At 40.9% G+C, this 21185-nt stretch overlaps 1 protein-coding gene across 5 annotated transcripts in view; it reads right to left on the minus strand.

Annotated features, from left to right (window-relative positions):
• The window catches only part of GLS (glutaminase), a 67815-nt gene that overhangs the window by 19770 nt on the left and 26860 nt on the right, over positions 1 to 21185 (minus strand). For 2 of the 5 annotated variants that reach the window (XM_035136214.3, XM_088676133.1), the window contains 6 exons: positions 20219 to 20285; positions 19164 to 19214; positions 17993 to 18169; positions 16901 to 17032; positions 16019 to 16111; positions 9757 to 14718 (listed from right to left, as the gene is read on the minus strand). In XM_035136214.3, the coding sequence (XP_034992105.1) occupies positions 14572 to 14718; positions 16019 to 16111; positions 16901 to 17032; positions 17993 to 18169; positions 19164 to 19214; positions 20219 to 20285 (667 nt within the window). In that variant the 3' untranslated portion in view covers positions 9757 to 14571. Of the gene's footprint in view, positions 1 to 9756; positions 14719 to 16018; positions 16112 to 16900; positions 17033 to 17992; positions 18170 to 19163; positions 19215 to 20218; positions 20286 to 21185 lie in introns of those variants that run through there. The other 3 variants (XM_035136204.3, XM_035136223.3, XM_088676130.1) reach the window with 2 other exon arrangements.

The following is a 21185-nucleotide window of genomic DNA, read 5'->3' on the forward strand; positions in this document are numbered from 1 at the left end:
GGGGCGCAAGTCTTGTTGCGCTTAGCAGACCCCGCTTTTGAGTGTGCCAAATGGTAGTTGACTACCACTCATATTATCTCAGAGTAGGCATTTCTAGACATAAATGATAAGGAGTGGCATTTTTTTAAAAACACCCATTTTGGAACATGTTTTGAGTTGAAAACTGTAGTGTAAAATTCAGAGAAGGGCAGAATCTGAAGGATAACTACATACCAATTTTTACATCAAGATGTGGACTTCCTTAAAAATATGGAAATAGCAACATTTTCTGTTATGCCCAGAATTAAGTGCACCACAGCAAATTGAAGGAATTAAGTTTGACGGTGTTCGGTTGTTCTTTTAAGATCAGAAGACCCCTGTTAGATTACATCAAATGCCCTTTTTAAAATGTGCTAGGAAAGGGGGGGGGTTATTGGCTTGTCCTTGTTTTTGTTTTTAATATGTGCCATGTAGAATTGTGATTTTATGTTGCAGACTGCCCTGAGACCTGCATATGTAGGGCAGTGTACAAATTTAAATAATCATCATCATCATCATCATCATCTGGGTTTCCCCTCCCCACAAAAGAGGTTCCAAAACTCACTGTGAGGTTGTTACAGTAAGTATCACACTTTTAAACCCCACCCCCCCAAAATAGGTGCCAATACTCTCCACGAAGCTGCTCCAGTAAGTGCCACACTTTTTAACAACAACAAAAGAGGTGTTGGTACCTTTGAGTACCCCCTGAAAAAAAGCACTGAGATGGGCAAAAGGCCCATCTAAGTCCAGTATTTAGTTCACACAGTGGCCAAGCCTAAAACAGAAAATGGGCAAACAACGCTCTTCCTCGTTATTTCAAGTGATTCCCAATTCTGCCATCAAGTGAAAAGAAGTCTCAACATGCCTCAGTCCAATGAAAGTACTCACATGTGAAGCATCATAGTTCCCACTTGCATTTGCTAATTATTTTAATAATTGGTGGCAAGAAGCTGCAATGCAAACTCAGCGATTTGCCTCCCGTTAACACAGTGGGGACAAGCATATTTTGAATTACTGTACAGAATGAAATAGCTGTCTCCATGGGAAGGCAGTTGCAATGTGGAAGAGCTTCAGCCGGAATAATCCCTTTGTTTTTAACCAATAGGTTTGCCATTGGAGTAACTGCTGCGCTGATGTGGCAGATGCTACGAAAGGAATGAGCATGCCCGTTTGTATTTCAAAATTTATTGGTAATGCTAATAATGATGATCTGCGCTTTCTAAGTCGCAATTCAAAAGGATCTCACATGTCCACACTTGTCCTGCGTTGTTGTTATATATAGTAATATATTTAACTACCGGCAGTTTTAAGATACGCTCCTGCCACTAAAAGATGAAGAGCAGAGCATCTCAATCAAAGCACCTCATTTGGAGACTTTGAAAATAGGACTTTTCAAATCAACCATTCAAGCCAGGGTTTTTAAAACTGACCTCCAGTGCCTTAACTAGATTGAGCATCCCCTCCCCTCCAGACACAAGAGCAGGTATGTTGGCTATACAGTGATACCTTGGTTCTCAAACGCCTTGGTTCCCAAACACCGAAAACCCGGAAGTAAGTGTACTGGTTTTCGAACTCTTTTTGGAAGCCGAACGTTGATGCGGCTGTCGGCTATTGTTTCCTGGGTGCCTGCACCAATCAGAAGTCACGCCTTGGTTTTTGAACATTTCAGAAGTCAAACGGACTTCCAGAACGGATTAAGTTTGGCGCCTTTGTTTTTGCTGTTTATTTTGTGTTTTTCTTTTTGAGGCTTTTTCAGTTAATTTGTTTTTGTGACTGCATGGAACCCAGTTCAGCTACTGATTGATTGATTATTGATTGACTGCAGAAATGGATAAAAGCCCCCCCCCATTCAAACAATGACTATCATCAGTGCAGGTAAGAATTATTTTGTTAAAAAATTTTTTATCATCTACAATACTATCATATTTATTTTATAGTACAGTACATTGATTATTGCTTTCATTTTTTGGATCAATGGTCTCGTGAGGTAGTAAAATTCATGTTAAATTGCTGTTTTAGGGGTTGTTTTTCAAAGTCTGGAATGGATTACAGTGGAACCTCGGTTTATGAACAGCTCGGTTTACGAATTTTCGGTTTACGGACGCCACGGACCCATCTGGAACGAATTAATTCACTTTCCATTACTTTCAATGGGAAAGTTCGCTTCAGTTTATGAACGCTTCAGTTTATGAACAGACTTCTGGAACCAATTGTGTTCATAAACTGAGGTACCACTGTAATCCCTTTTGCATTACTTTCTATGGGAAAGCGCGCCTTGGTTTGGAACGCTTTGGTTTTGGAATGGACTTCCGGAACGGAATAAGTTTGAGAACCAAGGTACCCCTGTAAGATTTCTATGATCTGAAATGTATGAAAAATTAATATGGGAAACAGTGGGAACACATGGGGAAAGCCACAGGATCCAACGAGCCTTTAAAAAGGAGACCACAAAATCTACAAGTGTCCTACCAGCCCTTAATAAATTTCTAAACAACGTAAATTCGGTTTGGGATTTTGCTTTTAAGGAAATCACATATTCCTCAGCAGGTAAATCTGCACAGTGGTCAAGGGGAAACTGACTAGAAGTCGTGAGCATAGCAGGCTAGCAGACGCCTTCTACTTAAATTGCATTCAGGATTTCACCCTCTTTTAAAATGAAAGTTACTGATCTCATACCTATGAAGTGGGTTAAGAATCGGTTCTACAGCAGAGGACTACAAAACTGACACATCAGATTACAAGAAGCAAAACTCAATGCACTGGAAGAGGTAAGTGGAAAGGAAGTAGAAACCCAAAATATTTGTTTCAGTAAATCTAAATGGAGTAACACATGCAGAGAATTGATACGATTAAGACTACAGGCAAAGATCAAGGAAGTGAACTTTGAAGTATTAAAGTAAGAGAGTTTTCAAAAAGAGACAGAGGAAGATCAGGAAAGTCTGTAGCCTGAATACAGGAGAAGATAACCCAATTCCCGTCAGTGGCATAAAGGAGAAAAAAGATGTTTCTTGTGACGTTAACAATGTTAAGGATAAAAGCAGACACTGCTAACAAATAAACGGGAAGTATCACTGACATTTGGGTTTAGAGGTCAGAGCCTTTAGCAAAATCCATTCAGAAGAAGTAAGAAGAGACCTCAAGATTTAAGTATACGTTTGAAGGAAAAGAAAATGCATGAATTGAGTTTGGATGTAAATACACAAGCCATGGTTTGGGCATCGGGGCTGAACGTTGGGCTCACACATTCCCTTCTCCCCATGGGAACACTGAATTCATTCCCACAATGAATGGTTTAAGTTTGCCATTGTCTCCAGGTCAGGCAAACTATAGTTTGTGCAAACCATGTATTGCCTCCAAGCTAAAACTAAAATTTCATTTCAAATTCTGCCTTCCACCCCTGGTTTGGGGTAGACAATGGTTTCCCCAAATTGCACCTTACTCGGTTTGGATGTAATGGCAAACCATGGTTTCCCCAGATGCAGATTAGAAGGTGGGAACCTGAAGGTTGTAAGCAACTGTCAACACTAGCGTAACCCATTAAGTCAATGGACTTAAGTTAGTAATGTCCATTCGTTTAAATGGATCTACTCAAGAGGATGGTTTCGTGTGATACAGTCTGTGAGAACAGAAACAAAGCCTAAGGTTCAGTCCTGAGAGCCAAGCCGTGGTTTGGCAACCACATCCAAACTGGGCCAAAAAAGTTTACCGTAGTGCAAGCAACAGAGAATGTCCAAGAATGACTGCAAATTTAGAAGGATTCACCATTACATGCACTACCTAAAAAAAAACCAAGGGAATAAAATTTGTATTTTGTGTGTTCTCCTTTGTTCTTCTCTTTCTTCTCACTGTATTGGAAAGAAAGAATAAATGTCTAATTAATATTGAAATCCAAGCATGATGGCATTTAAAATGCTTTTCATCAAGTATCAAAGGATTAAATCCAGGGCAAAGTAAAAAAAAAAAAGCTCTCATTTATTAAAAGAGGAGAAAGCATGTTCTTCTCTTGCAGGTAACAAACACATCTTAAAAAGAAATTAAGAACTGTGGGGAATGAAACTCGGAAAGGTTTGTGTCACATCTACACAGAGAAAACAAAACAGTTATCCTTTTTAAAGCAGGTTATAAGAAAGATGGTAATGGGAGATATATCATCTAGGAAATTTTATTATTATAGAAAAATGACACCTGGGTGTGTATATGGGCCCAACATAACTCCAAAAGATTTCTTTAAAATGTGGAAAACTTGGGCAGATTTTCCTGAAAGCAATCAGAAAAAATAAAGAGGGCCTCTTTAGTTACTAAAGCTTAGTAGGAGAGTTACCAGTTCCTTTTACATAAGATTAGGAAAATTTCAAATGCTTAATATTTGGCAGTATTTTAATCCAACAAATGGCTAGATATTATTTTCTTACTGCCACATTAAAGAATATACTATTTTGCAACATCAAGTATACATATATTTAACATCAGGTATATTTATCTAAACTACTCAAGCCCCTATTGAGAAACTAAGTACATAAGTAAGTTGCATGAGGTTAAATAAGTTTTTTTAAAAATAATAATAATCAATGTTAAGACTATTATTTCAGAGAATTTTTTAACATTGAACTAACTACACCGACAGGTGGAAGTCCAATAGCGTGGGCATGTTAAGCATGTGACAATATTGTAGAAAAAAAATATCTTTTAGATCTCAAAAATCCAAGATCTCAAAGAGTTACAGGAGAAAGCAGTCTCTGAAGTTCACTATTACAAACTGGAACAAACTTGTCTTCCAAACGAGGTAAATAATAAATCATGCCATTCCTACGCTCTCTGGCTTTGGATTTAACGTGGGATTTTGTCAAGATTCTGCGCATGCAGTCAACATGGTGCTTGGTGACTAAGGAAGGCATGTAACGTGCAAAATTCCTTTACTGTTAAACACAAGGAAACTCTTACTGGATTGCCTTGAACCACCTGATCACCAGAGCAGTCTTTTGCCTGGTGCCTATGTTTGGCATGTGGGTCTATTTACTCAATTTTACTTGCAAACATTGTACACAATTGCTGCCTCCTATTCACATCTAAGATCTTCTTCTGATCCCAGGTATATCTGGACAGTGTTTCCAGGGTGTCAGCTGAACTTTGAAGAGGATCTTTGTCTAGTGTCGGGAACTGCCATTCCTGGGGACAATGCAACAAATGCCCCTGCGTGTGACGTTTTTAGCACATCTATGCAAACGTTCCCCCCCCCCCAAAAAAAATACACTTGTTGAAAAGCTCAGAATTTCCTAGTCAAATCTAACACAAGCAAAAGGAAGTTCACCATCACCAAAGCCAATAATTAAATGTTTTTTAAGTGTTATCAGATGGAATTATTCGAAATTTTCCGAAGCAAAAAGGATAAACCATGCAGATCAGCAACTTTCCGACGAGTTAAGAAAACAAGACCAAAAACCAACCACAACACACAACTAAGAAAGTATTTGAAAACCTGTTCAAAACCAAGGTGGGAGCCCAGTAGAAAAGGCAACTTTTTTGTTTTGTTTTTTGCTTTTGTATAATATTTTAAGAAATATTGTTTAGAACCAGATTTCAGCATTTGGGGATCAGTTGAAAACCCCTAGAAGTTCTCAATGCACGATAATAACTTTTGAAGCCACCAGTTATAAAAGATGAAATCAATTTAGCTATTTTGAAATAATAAAGTGGTAAATCTCTAGGATTGGCTGGACTTTCATCCAAATTGTATATAGCCTGCTTGACTGTTTTATTCAATCCTTTAACCAATAGTATAATTAAAATTACAAGGACAGGCATCTTACCTGTTAGCATGGGAAGGAACACAGATTTATAACTGGAGAAAACCGTACCACACCAGACTTACATTGTTTGAGATCTGTGCATCAGGTTTTCAAAGTTATGGACATCTTGACAGCTGAATTAAAACTCTTAAATATATTCATGGATGTCAAACAGACTTTACTAAGGGACAAAATATAACAGGTGTGATTGTGAACTTTAAATGGAACCTGTAATATTGCTACAGAATTGTGTGAAAAGATCTAACTGAACTATGGAATATCAAATTTATTTTGCTGTAAGAATCTGTGAAATAAAATGAATGATTGGATGATTGTCTTTAAAAAGTGGCAAAAAACAGAAATGTTTTAACTTACTGTTGATGTTTAACTTGGAAACAATGCCCAAATCTTTGTTTTAATTCACTACTGAATTAAAACAATTGTTTCTTCACACTAGTGTGGTTTTTGTGATCTGGGTTATGTTGACAAATAGGAAATGAAAGTCTTCCAAACTACTCAGTTTTTAACTAGTTGCCCAGTCCACATAGGTATTTGTGCTAAGAGATGGAGAATAACTGCCTGTGCAATATTAGTCTGCAGCTGGATGTTTCCGGGATGAAAAAATTAATAAACCTTGTATCCGCAAACTTCAGAGAATCAGTTGAAACGTTGAGTACCGCATATCGACTCAAAAATAATACTCACTCAGCGGCGGAGGAAGCCGCTCCGGCACCCGGAGCAGCAACCCACGATGCTGCGCGCATGCGCTGCACCACTACATAGCGACACTGCGCATGTGGTACGCATACGACGCTGGAGCGGCGCCACCGGCAAGACGCGGAGCGAGGTTTTTTACTGGGTGGATTGGGAGGCGCTGTTGCCCTGCCACCTGGTAAAAAGCCTCACTCTGCAGCTTGCTCGCTCACCTGCTCCATGCGCAGGCGGAGGTGAAGGGCGGGCCAGGGAGGGGCGTGCAGAGTGCCACCCCCCCGGGTGGCACCCAGGGCAGACCACCCCCATCGCCCCCCCTACGCCCCTGTGCTCACTAACCTCAATTGTCAGGTACAAGGATTAAATCAGCCTTGAAATAATACACTCAAGGGATAAGAATGAATTTAGTGTGAAGATGATCCAGTGAAGTACTATACCGAGTATCTGTTAGCTCAGTCAGTAGAGCATGAGACTCTTAATCTCAGGGTTATGGGTTTGAGCCCCACGTTGGGAAAGAGATTCCTGCATTGCAGGGGGTTGCAATGGATGACCCTTGGGGTCGCTTCCAACTCTATGATTCTCTTTCTTTGGCTTTGCAGTACTAACAGCCACAACGAACTTTTAAAATACTGAGCAAATGTGGCAATATTTTTTTAAAGGATATTGCTCAAAAGCAGGGTGGGAATATTGGGAAGCAACCTTCATTTCTCGGGTGCAGATATAGAGACCAGAAATAAAAAATAGGTGAGGATTACCTAGTTTAGTATGCCGTAAATCTATGTTCGAGTTAAGCTGGAGTACTAGGATTTGAGATGATTTAATGCTGTTTGGACTTTAGTTTCTCCTGCTTGTGCCTTACATATGACTTTGATAATAATTAACCTTAAATAAGAAAAGTGAGCTTTCGGCATCCTCCTAAAGAAGCTAGCATGAAAGTAGGACAGGACAGGAACACCTCACAAGCGTCTTTATTACTGAAGTATCACAGATTGTGGACCAGATTCGGAGGAAGAGGGGCTCTACATGACAAGCTGTTCCCATCATTTAAGGGAAGAGGGAAGCCTGTGGATTTGGGATCACCCCAACCACAGAGATCAATCCATTTGGTTCTTATATTCTGGTTCTTTATACAAGCACCCAAACAGTGACAGGCTGAGTTTTGTTTACCTAGCAAGTTTCAGAAGGCACTTTCAATCACCAAATCTACAAGTACGGTACTTCAAATAATGGTACAGTGAATTCCTCGCTGCAGGAAATATGAGTCACCTAGCAAACTGCATTTCCCCTCTACTGATTCTGGATCCCCGATAGATGGGACACAAAGTTTGAAGGCTATGATAATCTGACACTTATTGGGAAGAGACTTTAGGTTTAATATTTTTGTCAGATAAACTGCTCGTTATTAAAACCACATAAGTGTAAAGGTAAAGGGGCCCCTGACCATCAGGTCCAGTCGTGTCCGACTCTGGGGTTGCGGCGCTCATCTCGCTCTATAGGCCGAGGGAGCCAGCGTTTGTCCGCAGACAGCTTCCGGGTCATGTGGCCAGCATGACAAAACTGCTTCTGGCGAACTAGAGCAGCGCACGGAAACGGCGTTTACCTTCCCGCCGGAGCGGTCCCTATTTATCTACTTGCACTTTGATGTGCTTTCGAACTGCTAGGTGGGCAGGAGCTGGGACCGAGCAACAGGAGCTCACCTCGTTGCAGGGATTCGAACCGCCGACCTTCTGATCAGCAAGCCCTAGACTCTGTGGTTTATCCCACAGCAACACCTGGGTCCCTTACAGAGGTTTTAATGTTGCTCAGTAAAATAATTAAAAATAAACATGACCAAGCACACACAGTGTGTCATATGTTATAGCACAATCCTATACAGTCGTACCTTGGTTGTCGAATGCGCTGGAATTAGTACGGTTTGGCTCCCAAACGCCGCAAACTCGGACGTGATTGTTCCGTTTGCAAACGTTCTTTTGGAACCCGAACAGTTCCTGCAGCCAACCAGAAGCCGCAATTTGGTTTGCGAACATTTGAGAAGTCGAACGCACTTCCAGAACAGATTCCGTTTGACTTCCAAGGTACGACTATACATGTTTACTCAGCAGTAAGTCCTACAGACTTCCCTAGTAAGTGGGTATAGGATTGGAATCTCAATGGCATGTATTATCAAGACCTGGGGGGAAAGCACAAACAAGTCTTTCCAAGAAGTGTGCATGTTCTTTTGCCCTACTTGTATTTTCCTTCTCTTTGGCTTCCATTCTGTTCTATACATTTTGCATTATTAGTAGTTAGTCACAATAAACAAATCTATAAAGATGCAGCAAGATGCACAAGCTTAAATCTGGGAGAAACTAGTCATTTCTGAATGCAGTTAACTGCGTCTAATTGTGGCCAGTGATTTCAGTGAACTAAAAATAAATAAATTCTCATTTGGCGTCTATAGTCACAATCCACAGAATTATGGGCACGTCCGTGCGTGCATAAAGGTAGAAAAGCTTCTAAAAAATGATTTTGCACAGCAGCCCTCTCTGCCAAAAAGGCAAATTTGTTGGCTTTTGGGAGCTGCTTTGATAAAAAAAAAGCAAAGGAAATGTTCATCTGTGTGATCAGTTCTTGCCTACACAAGCATGCAGCTTGTATAAGATATAACATAAGGTATTAGACTAATTGGACACTTGTTTAAGCTCAAAACTGTATGACCTAGTAAGTAAGCATCATTATATAAGTTACATAATCCAAAGTGCTCAGTGCATGAATGTTATAGCATTTCTGATAATTTGCAGGGAGGGGTGAGAATCACCTATTTTTGCCAACTGGTCCTAACTAGCCTTTCACCCACCACTACCCCAAACCAAAGATTTTTCAAACACCCAGGAGTGCTTTTGCAGTTAGCACAATGGTCTACATCAGAAATGTGGGAGGTGGCAGCAAATACAGCAAATGCCGCCGTTTGGATTCAAGCCAACATGTTCACAAAACGCCCCACCAAATATAATGTGGTTCTAACAAAAATTGCAGGACTAGAAAATGAACACAAGCTGTTATGCAAAAAAAAGTTAAAATTACAATTTTAAAATGGAACTAAAAGCTGGCTAGAGCTTATACTGAACTCTCTATTCTTCAAATTTATATAGAATGCTATTTTGATTTAAACACAGGAGATTATGGAAAGTGTTTTTTATTCCTAGTTTCAAATCATGGATCTAGTTGCTATTGAAAAGGAACAAAAAAAAATACAAACTGAGCAGCTCAAAATAAAATTTATTATAGTACAAAAGTGTATGTGCTGGAGATACATAAATAACATACAATGCAAATGAAAATAATGGGACACATGACATATCACTTCAACTGAAGCAAAAGCATACAACACAAGCTAAAGCAAAATCTAAATGCATTTACATTTCCAAAGGAGCATTAAGGATGCCAACAAAAAAGGAAAAGGGAAAAGAAATACGACAAGTAAATTGCTTGAATATCAAGAACTGTTATTGCCGTGAACACAAATGTACATTAAGCTTTATTAAGAATATTTAGACAAAAGCATGCTAATATTCTATCAGCTTTTAATAACATATTCATGGTCTTGCTCATCTGACAAATTCCCCCACTGGAATGTAGCCACTGCTCTGTTTAACCAGACCCACTAGTAAGCTGAGTTCACATCCTTTTTCTTAAGGTCACATAGAGCATTTTCATACACGACATGCTTCAGATGGTGTTTAACTTGAATGCAAAACCTACATTCCCCAGATTCATATTACATTTTCTTTTGCAGAGAGGCTCACATGGCTGGTTTTGTTTCACTTTCTGTGAATGCTGGGCTTGTCATTACATACAAATCAGAAATAAATTTCAAATTATGAACGCTGGTCAAAGCAAAGTAGCTGGTTTAGCCAGCCAGAGTTTAAAAATTGTAAATCAAGGTCTCCCATTTCATACTTTATGACAAGCCAGGATTAATAGAAAGTGAAATTAAATGCTGTAGAGAAGAACAAACCTGAGGCTTGAGCATGTTTCAGCTCATGCACAAGCAGTGAGGCATGTCTGAAAGGTCTTGGAGAGTCGAGGTTGCTCATTCATATTGGTCTAGGCATTATGGATTGAATCCAAAGAAGTCATCTCATTTCCACAAGTCCCTTCTCTCTTTCTATGGCATTCCTCCCCCCAACCCCTCCACATTGCAGAGAGGAGAGGGACTTTCATTGCACAAGCAGAAATTATTGCACAGACAGGACAACTTTGTGGACTACAACCATAAGTTAGTAAAGGAAAGAGTTTAAATTGCTTTCAACTTAAACACACTGAACAAATTATAGGGGCATGTGAAGGACACCAAAAGGACGCCAAAGACCAGCAAATATTTTGTAATTAACTGAAAGCAACAGCCCAGACAAGTCGCAAAAGCGCTGATGAGTCAGGGAAGCTGAAACCCATTCTCTGAGCATCACTTTCCACACCACATGAATTGATGTTTTCATGGTCTCCCATGAGCCATCCTCCAGGCTAAACCTTGTGTAGGCTCAACTTTCTGAAAGTGTGAGGCCAATATCCCCAAGGAAACATGGGGAGAAAAATACACACAGGAGTGGAGGATTACACAAGCGAACACAAGTCCATGCTTCATCATCTCTCCTCAGGAAGCATCCAGAGCCATAGAAATTTAAAGAGGACAGAATTGTTATTATTATTATTATTATTAATTGCCACTCTCCGTTTTAGGGCAAGCCATCACAAGGCAGCTTATAACAGATGTGTAAAAACGAAACAGTTGAACGCAAAAAAAACCCATAACAAAACAGCAGAAAATAAAATTATAGGCAGCCAGCAATATAAGGGGCAATCAAGAAGCCCAGCAGTATAAAAAACACCATCAGAGTTTGCTTAAAGATCTCAAGGGAAGGGGCCAAGCAGAATTCTCAGGAAAGGGAATTATTTAAATACAGGGGCCACTACTGAAAAGGCCTTGTCCCTGATACTCCCTGACCTTGATCAGCCTTAGTGGTAGGCCAGGAAGCAGGACCTGTGAGATCAATCTTAGGACCCAGGGAGATTCATATAAGTTATAAGAGGTCCTTCAAATAACCTTTAAACTAAGCCTCAAAACAAATGGATAGCCAATGTAAAATTGGTATAATGAACTGCCTAGCTACAAGCATTATAGTGGCTGAATTTTGCACCAGCTAAAGATACCAGATTGTCTTCAATAGGCCACCCTACCAATAGGAATGTGACCGTAACACCTTCCAATCCAAATATAATTATTCAGGTCATCCCAATCACAATACAGGAGACTCTGAGTGCCACATTCCACTCTCCCAACAGTTGTGCTAATTTATCATTCCAGACCCCATAGAATTTTTGCAATTTGCAATTTTGGTTTATTTCCTTCTTTCTAAAGCTTTTAGAGCACAACCCTGGCTTAGTGCATGCTCCTCCTCTTTATTGCTGCTCAGGTTCATCAGTCACCGCACACATCTCCCATACAATGAAGACACCCATGTTTGTCTGAGGGCTTGTTTGGATATTTTCCTTCCTTGGGATCAACTGGTGGTGGGTCTTCAGATTGCAACTCTCTCCTCTTTTAGACAAGATTTCATGTTCAGAAAACTGCAGGGGCCTCCTAATTCACTGGGGAGGAAGGCAGATACACGAACACCCATCCCTTAATTACAGATGCCGCCTCGCTCCCTTGCCCTCCATTCCCACACAAAGCTTTGAATGTCCCTTATCTAGGACAGGGATAGCAGTATTTTGCTCTTGTGTGATTCACCAACATGTTTTAAACTCACAAAGACAGACTTCATACTCCAGATCTCCTATCAGTTTAGGAACAATCAAATGTGCATTAAAAAGTTAGCCAGTGATTACTCTGAGAAATACTGTACAAAATCAGACTCGCATCCACTTAATCCAGCATTCTTTTCAGGAATCCAAGTAGCCCAAAGGCGCTAAGTGGTACACAAGTGGATCATGATCTACTTTCTTCATGGCTGGTTCTAGATCAAAGATGTAGGTTGCTTCCACACTAACCCTTTCCTCTGGGGTGGACATCTCTTGTTCATTCACTTTTTGCAAGGAATCGGCACAACGCTGTTGTTAAACCATTGCAATCTAGTGTTTTGTGTTATCCTTCTGTGCTTTTCCCAGACCTGATTTGTTGTGGGGGTTTTGCTGTAAAATGCAATTGCAGCAACATCCTGTCAGTTGTGCACTAGCAGTTCACTATTAGGACTTCTTAGGGGAACTGTACCTTTCAAGTGAAAGCTTCCTGTTTGCAGGTTCAGACCGTTTTATTGCTTCCCCACGTCAGCAGGTGGGGATAAACTGTCTTTTATTTAACCCCCCCCCTTTTTGGGGGAGAGGCAGTGCTGGATACCTAACCTCCTCTCAGGACCATTGTTGTATTTACTGGGAGGGAGAGGTGGTGGTGAGGTTAGTGTTTTCAGGTACATTGGCAGAACCAATCCTGTACTGGAACTGGTGCACTTACAAAGTGCTGACCCCTGACCCCCTCTCTTATCACAGAAAGCACAGCAATGTCACTGAAAGCACTTTTGTCTCCCACAAAGGGTGGTGGTGGTGAGGGAGGAAAGAGATGTTGCTTTTCATTATTACTTTTTATCCCCTCTTTTATTTCATTATAGTGAAGCAGCACAGACTTAAATTGACACACACCAGGAACAGAAGCTGACTAAATAAGGGGTAATTCATCACCGCTCTTTCAGCAACAAGGATCACAGAAGCAATGAAGCAGGTTGAACTTCTGAACAGGAAGCTTTTAATTAACATTAGAAAGGACATTTGTTGAATGTAAATTTCCTGTGAGCAGACATTCTAAGAAGATATTGGCCAAGGGGAAACAGGGTTGCTAATTACATAGGAAGTAGATTTATATGAAGTCAGACCACCAGCTCATCCACCTCACTACAGCCAAACTTTACAGTGATTGGCAACATCTCTCTAGGAATTTCATACAAAAGCTCCAGATCTACCTGGAGGTGCCAGGATTTGAAACTGGCCACCTACTGCATGTAAAAATGTAGAGACTACCACAAGGCTCCTTCCCCTTGCTATGTTAAAACTGGAGGTTCTTGAAAGCACTAAATACCACTTTCAGCGAACGGCAGAAAAGCAATGCCTCCGTGTGTTAAAGGGCTCTCTAATGTGAAACGCCTTCTTTCTTATTGCACCTATTATTTATTTCTGGGATATTTTTGGTAGACTCTACAGTAATATATATATTATAATATATATGGAGTATGTATCTCTCAACCACTGGTTCTATCATTTTACAGAAGTCAAAGGCACAATGCAAGCATGGTTTCCTAATATGCTGCTTTTAGAAGATTAACTTGAACTTATCAATACTATTCTATACTTTAGTATATTTCAATATATTTAAGAGTTGTTTAAACTAGGTTTCTACATACTGTTACATAACGACTGATACAAAGAATCCTATCACCTCCATTCATTTTCAGCCTTTTCCAATGTTGCACAAGTTGAATGACTTTGCATTTATTTGCTTGAACTGAAAGCAAATGAACCTGCTTCTAAATGTTTAGGATTAAGATACTAAAAGACACACAGAGAGAAAAAACTAACAGGATTTGTTTAACAGTCTGTTAAAATCCAAGCAAATTGTGACAACAGTAAAATTTATCCACTTATAAAAAATATATGATTCGGGTATTATTATTTTCTACATCTATTGTTCCAATTTTCTTTTCTAGCCAATATACCTTTGTGTTTTGCTGCATTGCAAATTTTCTGTATTTTAATACCCCATTAAAATTCCCTTTTGAATTCATTCCTTAAGCATGATACAATTGCAAGTGTAGGTGACACACATTTTCGTGCTTTATTTTCCGCTTGCTTTCTGAAAAAGCGATTAAAATGAATCTGCATAAAACCAGATATTAATCTTTGGTATCTCGGAGAAGTTATTTACAAAACACTGAAAACAAAACTAGCTTCTCTGGAACTGTGCGATCTAGAGAAAAGGGAGCATGTTTAAAGATGAAAACCAACTCTCTGAAACTAGAGCCCATTTCTTTTAGTTTTGCTCTCCTCGACCTTCCATTCTATATACTACAGTAGTGGAGACGTCCTCATTTGCCTCGGGTGACACTTTTTTCCACACAGTCTCTTTTAATGCAAGTTCTTGCTGAAGGCTCTCATAGTCCAGTGGTCCATAGGAATGCTGGTTGTTCAAGCAACACACATTATTTATTAGATTACTGGTGGTGGGGGGAAACATTCTAGCATTATTGATATTTAGCAATTAGCGTTAAGCCAGCTGATAGCACTGACTTTCCACTACCTCTTGACATGGTTATGCATTCAGTTTTGAGAAGGTTAAGGGGATTTCTGCAATGCAGAAGGTGGAGCCAGGGGGAAGGCAAGAGCCACTCCTCCAACCAGCTTCACCCAATTCTTGGATTCGGGGGTTACCTTTCCTTCTTCAGTTATCCCCTCCCCACAAGGCTTCACACACTGCTGCTCCCCTGTCCTAGGAGCTGCAGGTGGGCAGGGGGTCATTCCCACAACAGCATGGCGATCCCAGCCATGGTTCAGTTTGACCTGGCCAAAAATCGTAGTCCTTCCCCCCCCAAAAAAATATATATATATCAAAACTGCGCCCCCAAAGTACTGCATAAGACTTAAGAGCCATAGCCAGAAGAGGAAGGTTGCATAAGCATCTCTCCAAGCCACCCAGTATAGTTAGGAAAAAAACTAAATGGGAAGCTTCCTTCCTTTTTCTAGCAATTCTTAATGCAGCCAACAGAGCACCAGGCACTGCAAAAGGCAGTTCACAACTGCTACCCTGAGCATCAAGAATAACAAAGGGTTTTTTCACATCTATACTGCAAACATGTACACAGAGACTTAACTATACAGTGAGTGGTACCTCGGTTGTCAAATGTAACCCATTCCAGAAGACCATTCAACTTCCAAAACGTTCGACAACCGAGGTGGCAAGGGGCGGTCGGCAAATTCAATTGAGAAAAGCGTCTCGGAAACCGTTCAACGTTTGAAAACGGAAGCATTCACTTCTGGGTTTTCAGTGTTCGAAAATTGGTGTTCGAACATCAAAATGTTCGGCTTCTGAGACACTCGAAAACCGAGGTACTACTGTACTTTGGAAGGCATGCCAATGTTGCTCCATAGTTAATTGGCCCAAGATGACTTTAGATCTTTCTATAAATGATAGCCTTGCTTGAGGCTGGCCTGAATATACTAAACCAAACCAAGGCATGCTAAAAGCAACAGCAAAATCTAGTGTGCTACCAGGTGCCAAGTTACTAACAGAGTAGGCAAAATGACTAAAACACAACATCTGGTACTAAGCTCCAGTTATGGCAATTAGGTAAACTGAACTTGAACCATTAGAATTTACATATTGATGCAATACATGTCATTGAGCAATCTTATTTCGGAAAAGGAGAAACCTAGTAAATACACAATACACACTAATAACCTGAAATACCTTTTCTACTTACCCGCTGATCACCACCTTCCCTGCGAGGATCAAGCTTCTTTGCAAAGTGCCTCAAATTATCGTAATTATGGAAATTGCACAAAGATACCAGTTCCTGCAATGGGAAGAACATCACATTTTGTTCTATATGCAAACCAATAAAGTTTACAAGTTTCTATGCTTTACACATCTAGTCTGTTATTATCTGATTACATAGCTAACTGGAGCCCATTAGAAAAGCTCACTTGTTGATACAAATTTTGCAAAATAATAATAATCTAAAATTGGTTTGAAATATTGTTGAAACTTATGGATTAGTAGGTGAATAGAAAGCAAAGAATCGGCATTTTTGGCAGCCAAAAACAGACTGAAACAGAGAAGTGCATTTTGGAAAACTTTTTCACCTGCAAAATGTACTCCCTTTTTGCAGCTGCAGCTGAAAGCTGCAGATTTAGCATCATTTTTGTTTAACAGGTCCCCTCAGTGACATCATGATACAACACTGTCCAGTTGCTTTTTGGAGCTTGATTATTCAGAAGGCAGCTGGCTATTTTCTCAAAATACCATGCAAATTGCAGCCAAATGGGGCAAGGAACAGGCAAACCTGCTCTGGCAAGCTTCTAGGAGCCCTGAATATCTTCTTTCACAATGAAATAATGTACACGCCTTAGTATCTGGCTCAGCCCTAACACAAACCACCATTCATGTTGGAATCTGAAAAAGGTTTTTCCAGACAACATTTTCCAAACACTTGTAAAAATAATTCTGCAGAGGAAGTACAGCTTTGACTGCCCATCATCTGTTAGTTTATGATGAAATCTGAGGTGGGCATGAAAACAGAAAGTCTACTAAAATTCTGATGCAAACCCAAGAAAATATGCAAGTGAGTACCCTTGCTGCTTACGTGACAAAAGTGTATCCCCTTAACGCTGTTGCCCATCTTGTCCAGAGGAGGGGACCAGCACATCATGCCCATAACATTGGGAACAACCAGCAGAATGCCACCAGCAACCCCTGATTTTGCAGGAAGACCAACCTAGATTAAAGGGAACAACAGGAAGGCTTACATTTAAGGACTTAAAAGATATCAAAACTTAAATGTTCGGTGGTCATCCATAACTGAAATAGTCCTAAGGACAGCTTTTTAGGATTGACTTATTGGTGTCAACTCATGTCCCAGGTATTATTTAGTTGGTGCACTCATACAGGTAAGCTCGGAGTTTGCCATTATCACAGAGACAGCTTGGGCCTCCAAAAGACAAAGAGCCTTTGACTAGTTTGACTAGTTTGCCATTATCACAGAGACAGCTTGTGACCACTGCTGGATAGGGAGTGGTCTTACTATGGTTACCCAGGCTGCCATAACCTCCTGGTTAAGCTACTGCAGTGTGTTGTTACATGTGCAGCAGTCTCCGAAGACTGATTGGAAGCTTCAGTTCAGAACATCAACTAGAACAGTTCATTAAGACCACGATCACACCAGCTTTTAAAAGAATTTCACAATAGAATTGGACCCTGAAACAAACAGGCAAAGTCCTAAACAGTTTGAGATTCATTATCAGTGTCCCCATACTCTAATTCAAACGTCCTTGTCAGAGTGCGCCTGCCATCAGAAGAGAAGCAGCCGTCAACCAGGTATGTAATGACCTCCCCATGGATGTTTGCGTGGTGTCAACTTCGCTAAACTTTTCGTTCTCACCTACTTATTTATTTAAATAACATTCTGCTGGGTTATTTATTTATTTATTTGCTATTTAAACTACAGCTTTTACTGTTAGCTTTGTTTTATTGAATTGTATTTTCAACTTTGTGTCTTGTCACTTTATAGTGATATAAACTGAATCCGTTTTGATGGAAGGCAGCATATAAACAATTTAGATAAAATAACATTAAGTAAAAGCTTAAAATTGCTACTTTAGAGAGTGAATGATACTGCTTAGCCTAAATGTTTCCTATAGGCGCGTCTACTAAACACTAGTTTGAAAATGCTACTTACGTGGAAGGCAAACTGTCCTGAGAAGTCATACATGCCACAGGAGTGCATTAAACTTAGAGTGTTCCGAACGGCTTCTGGGCTCAGTACCCTCTCACCAGTGATTGGGCAAAACCCTCCATTAGCCAATGTTGCTGCCATTACGCTGGCCGATTCGCAAGTCACTTCTATGGAACACAGCTTAAGAAAGGTAGGGAGTGAGAGTAGGAACAGTTACAAACTATTACACACAAGTGGTATACTGTATAAGTAAATAGATTAAAAGACTGCCTTACAAAAACTAGATCCAGCAATAGACTGCAGCATATGGAATGAGCTGTCAGCAGATTAGGGAGGAATGCCAAAGAGCTGCGCGCCTGCCATTCCGTTTGCCTGCAGTCGGCGCTTTCATGGGATGATGCTGCAGTGACCCCCTTCTCCGCTTATGGGTCCCTCTGCTGTGGAAGAGCCAACTGCAGGCAAACGGAATGGCAGGTGCACGGCTCTTTGGGCTCCCTGGCTCCAGCTGCCTGCCTGCGTTGCTGCACCCGCCCCATCCTGGGAAGGAGGCAGGATGGCAATGGAAGGAGTGAGCAGGGAGCTCAGTTCTGGCAGCTGGGGTGATCTGGAGGAAGCAGTAGGCAAAGCGCAGGTCTGTGGCTCCCTCATTTGCCGCCGCCACCGGGCTGAGCTCCACGCTTGCTCGCTCTCGAGCTGGTGCTTTGCGCAAGGCAGGAGAAGGCGCACCTCTTGAGGCTGGGGGAGCGGAGTGCACAGAGGGACCGGGGCGAGGGTGTGTAGGCCTGGCATGCATTGTGGAGAGAAAGCACTGGGTCCCTCTGCTCCCGCGTGCCAACAAAACGGAACACTCATTTCCGGTTTTGAAGTGTTTGTAATCCAAAAAGTTTGTTGGCTAGGCTGTTTGTAACCTGTAATAGGAATTCACTGCTAAGATAACTTACTCTAACTTCCATAGACTAAAGCTACAATAACATTTTAAAGATATTTTGATAGCATCTGATATTGGAGTACAGCATTTTTATTGTCTTTATGAAATGTGCAAAAGTAAGTTAATTAAGTATTTAACTGTTGACCCCAGTTTTGAGATTTTTGTCAGTGTTACACTTGCCCAATTATTTCTGTAGCTTTTTACATTTCCCTTTCAGGATTATAGACATGAAGTTCAGATAATTACCTGGAAGTAGAAGTCCAATATGCCAACCATATCTGTGCCTTCTGGAAAACACTACAAAAAATAGGACAGGATTTTAGTACATAAGCTAGGCCGTGAGGTTTCAGATATCATGACATCACAGCCAAAAGCCAATTAGAGGTAGTTTCTGCTGACAGAACAGGCCCTTTGTGACTTCATATTTGTAGAGGAATAGGTACATCTGAGATATGCAAGAGCCACTTTGGACACCATCTTGTGGAAAAGTGGCATACAAATAAACAAGTCTGTTAAGTGTGCTTCCAGACAGCAGAAACTGCTGCATTACCTTGCATGCACCCTTTGGTGAATCACCATTATACGCTATACCAGGCATCCCCAAACTGCGGCCCTCCAGATGTTTTGGCCTACAACTCCCATGATCCCTAGCTAACAGGACCAGTGGTCGGGGAAGATGGGAATTGTAGTCCAAAACATCTGGAGGGCCAAAGTTTGGGGATGCCTGTGCTATACTTATTATGCATATAGTCACACCTTGGCTCCCAAACGCCTCCGTTTTGCAATGTTTCAGCTCCCAAATGCAGAAAACCTGGAAGTAACCGCTCCCGTTTTCGAACAATTTTCAGAAGCTGGACGGCTTCCAATTAGTTGTCCCCACCCCCCTCCATTGACTTTGCTGACTGCCCTTTGATCCTTGGTTGTCGGACTTTTCGGAGGTCAAACTGTCTTCCAGAACAGATTACATTTGACAACCGAGGTTTGACTGTACAGTGGTACCTCGACATCCAAATGACTCGACTTCCAAAGGTTTCGACTTCTGAAGTCGGCAAACCCGGAAGTCTTTTCGCGGCGCGCACAGTCGGCGCATGCGCAGAAGCGCAAAGTCGCGCTTCACACATGCACAAAATGGGCGCTTCAACCACCGAAGACTTCAACTTACGAAGAGCGCCGCGGAACGGGTCGCCTTTGTAAGTCGAGGTACCACTGGTATTTGAAAGTCTGTTCTGTGGTAGTTTGCTTAGTACAGTACATAGCCTGAAAAGTTAAGGAATTGGTGGCTATGTAATCCTCCAACATACCTTTTTTTCTTTCAGATAGTAACCTATTGCAAAGTTTCGATCTCCACTCTCTCTTTCAGACTGGAACCTAGTGTGAGGAAATACGAAAATGCACCTTAAGACCAGGACACTTATTAACAGTATTGAAAGCTTCTGACTAGGATACAACTTTCTGAAAAGCACCATAATATTTATTTAGCAAGGCAGAATTAATTTCTGTATGCTGATGACATTTTGTTAATGTTGATAGTTCTGCTACCTTTAAGAGAGAGGCTTAAGTGGCTACATCAAGGGTTACCGACTCATGGGTGCCTCTCCTGTGGCGTCTGTGAAAGGTCTTTGCCTTTAATCCCTTAAAAAGCTACAATGCATATGAGACCACTGAGCACAGTGATGGTTGGTGTACATGACTTTTCTCCACTGATTGGGGGGGGGGGAGCACGCCTGTGCCTTTTTGTGGCCCTGTCTTTTTTTCTGTTCTTTGGGATGTGGGAGCCCCCAGGAAATTTTAAAAATTCCAAATGTGGCTGCCCACTGGCCCAAAAAATGTTAGCTACCCAATCTACAGGTTTAGCAAGACACAAGCTTAGTTTAAAAACTAATTAGTGTCATAGGGCATTACTGGCCAAAACAACAACAAGGGCCACATATTGAGCATTTCTCCATTGTCTGATTTGAATAAATTTTCAGTAAAACTGCAAATAAGGAAACTAGAAAGGGTTGTAAAATATGGTCTGCGCAAATCTATACGTGTCTACACAGAAGTAACTTGTGCTAAGTGCAATGGGGCCCACTCCCAGGAAAGGGGAAGTTTTACAGATGCAACAAGCAATTCTTAGTTTTGCAGCAAAAAACAAACAATTTCTAAACTAGAAGTATTCCACGATTGTGTTTCATTGCATATATTGGATGAGCAAGGGAGTAGCAACCTGCAGTTCCCATATAATGTAGCTCAGTGGGTACAGCATGAGACTTTTAATCTCAGGGT

This window comes from Zootoca vivipara, chromosome 1, assembly GCF_965207765.1.
Source record: "Zootoca vivipara chromosome 1, rZooViv2.hap1.1, whole genome shotgun sequence".
Taxonomy (NCBI): domain Eukaryota; kingdom Metazoa; phylum Chordata; class Lepidosauria; order Squamata; family Lacertidae; genus Zootoca; species Zootoca vivipara.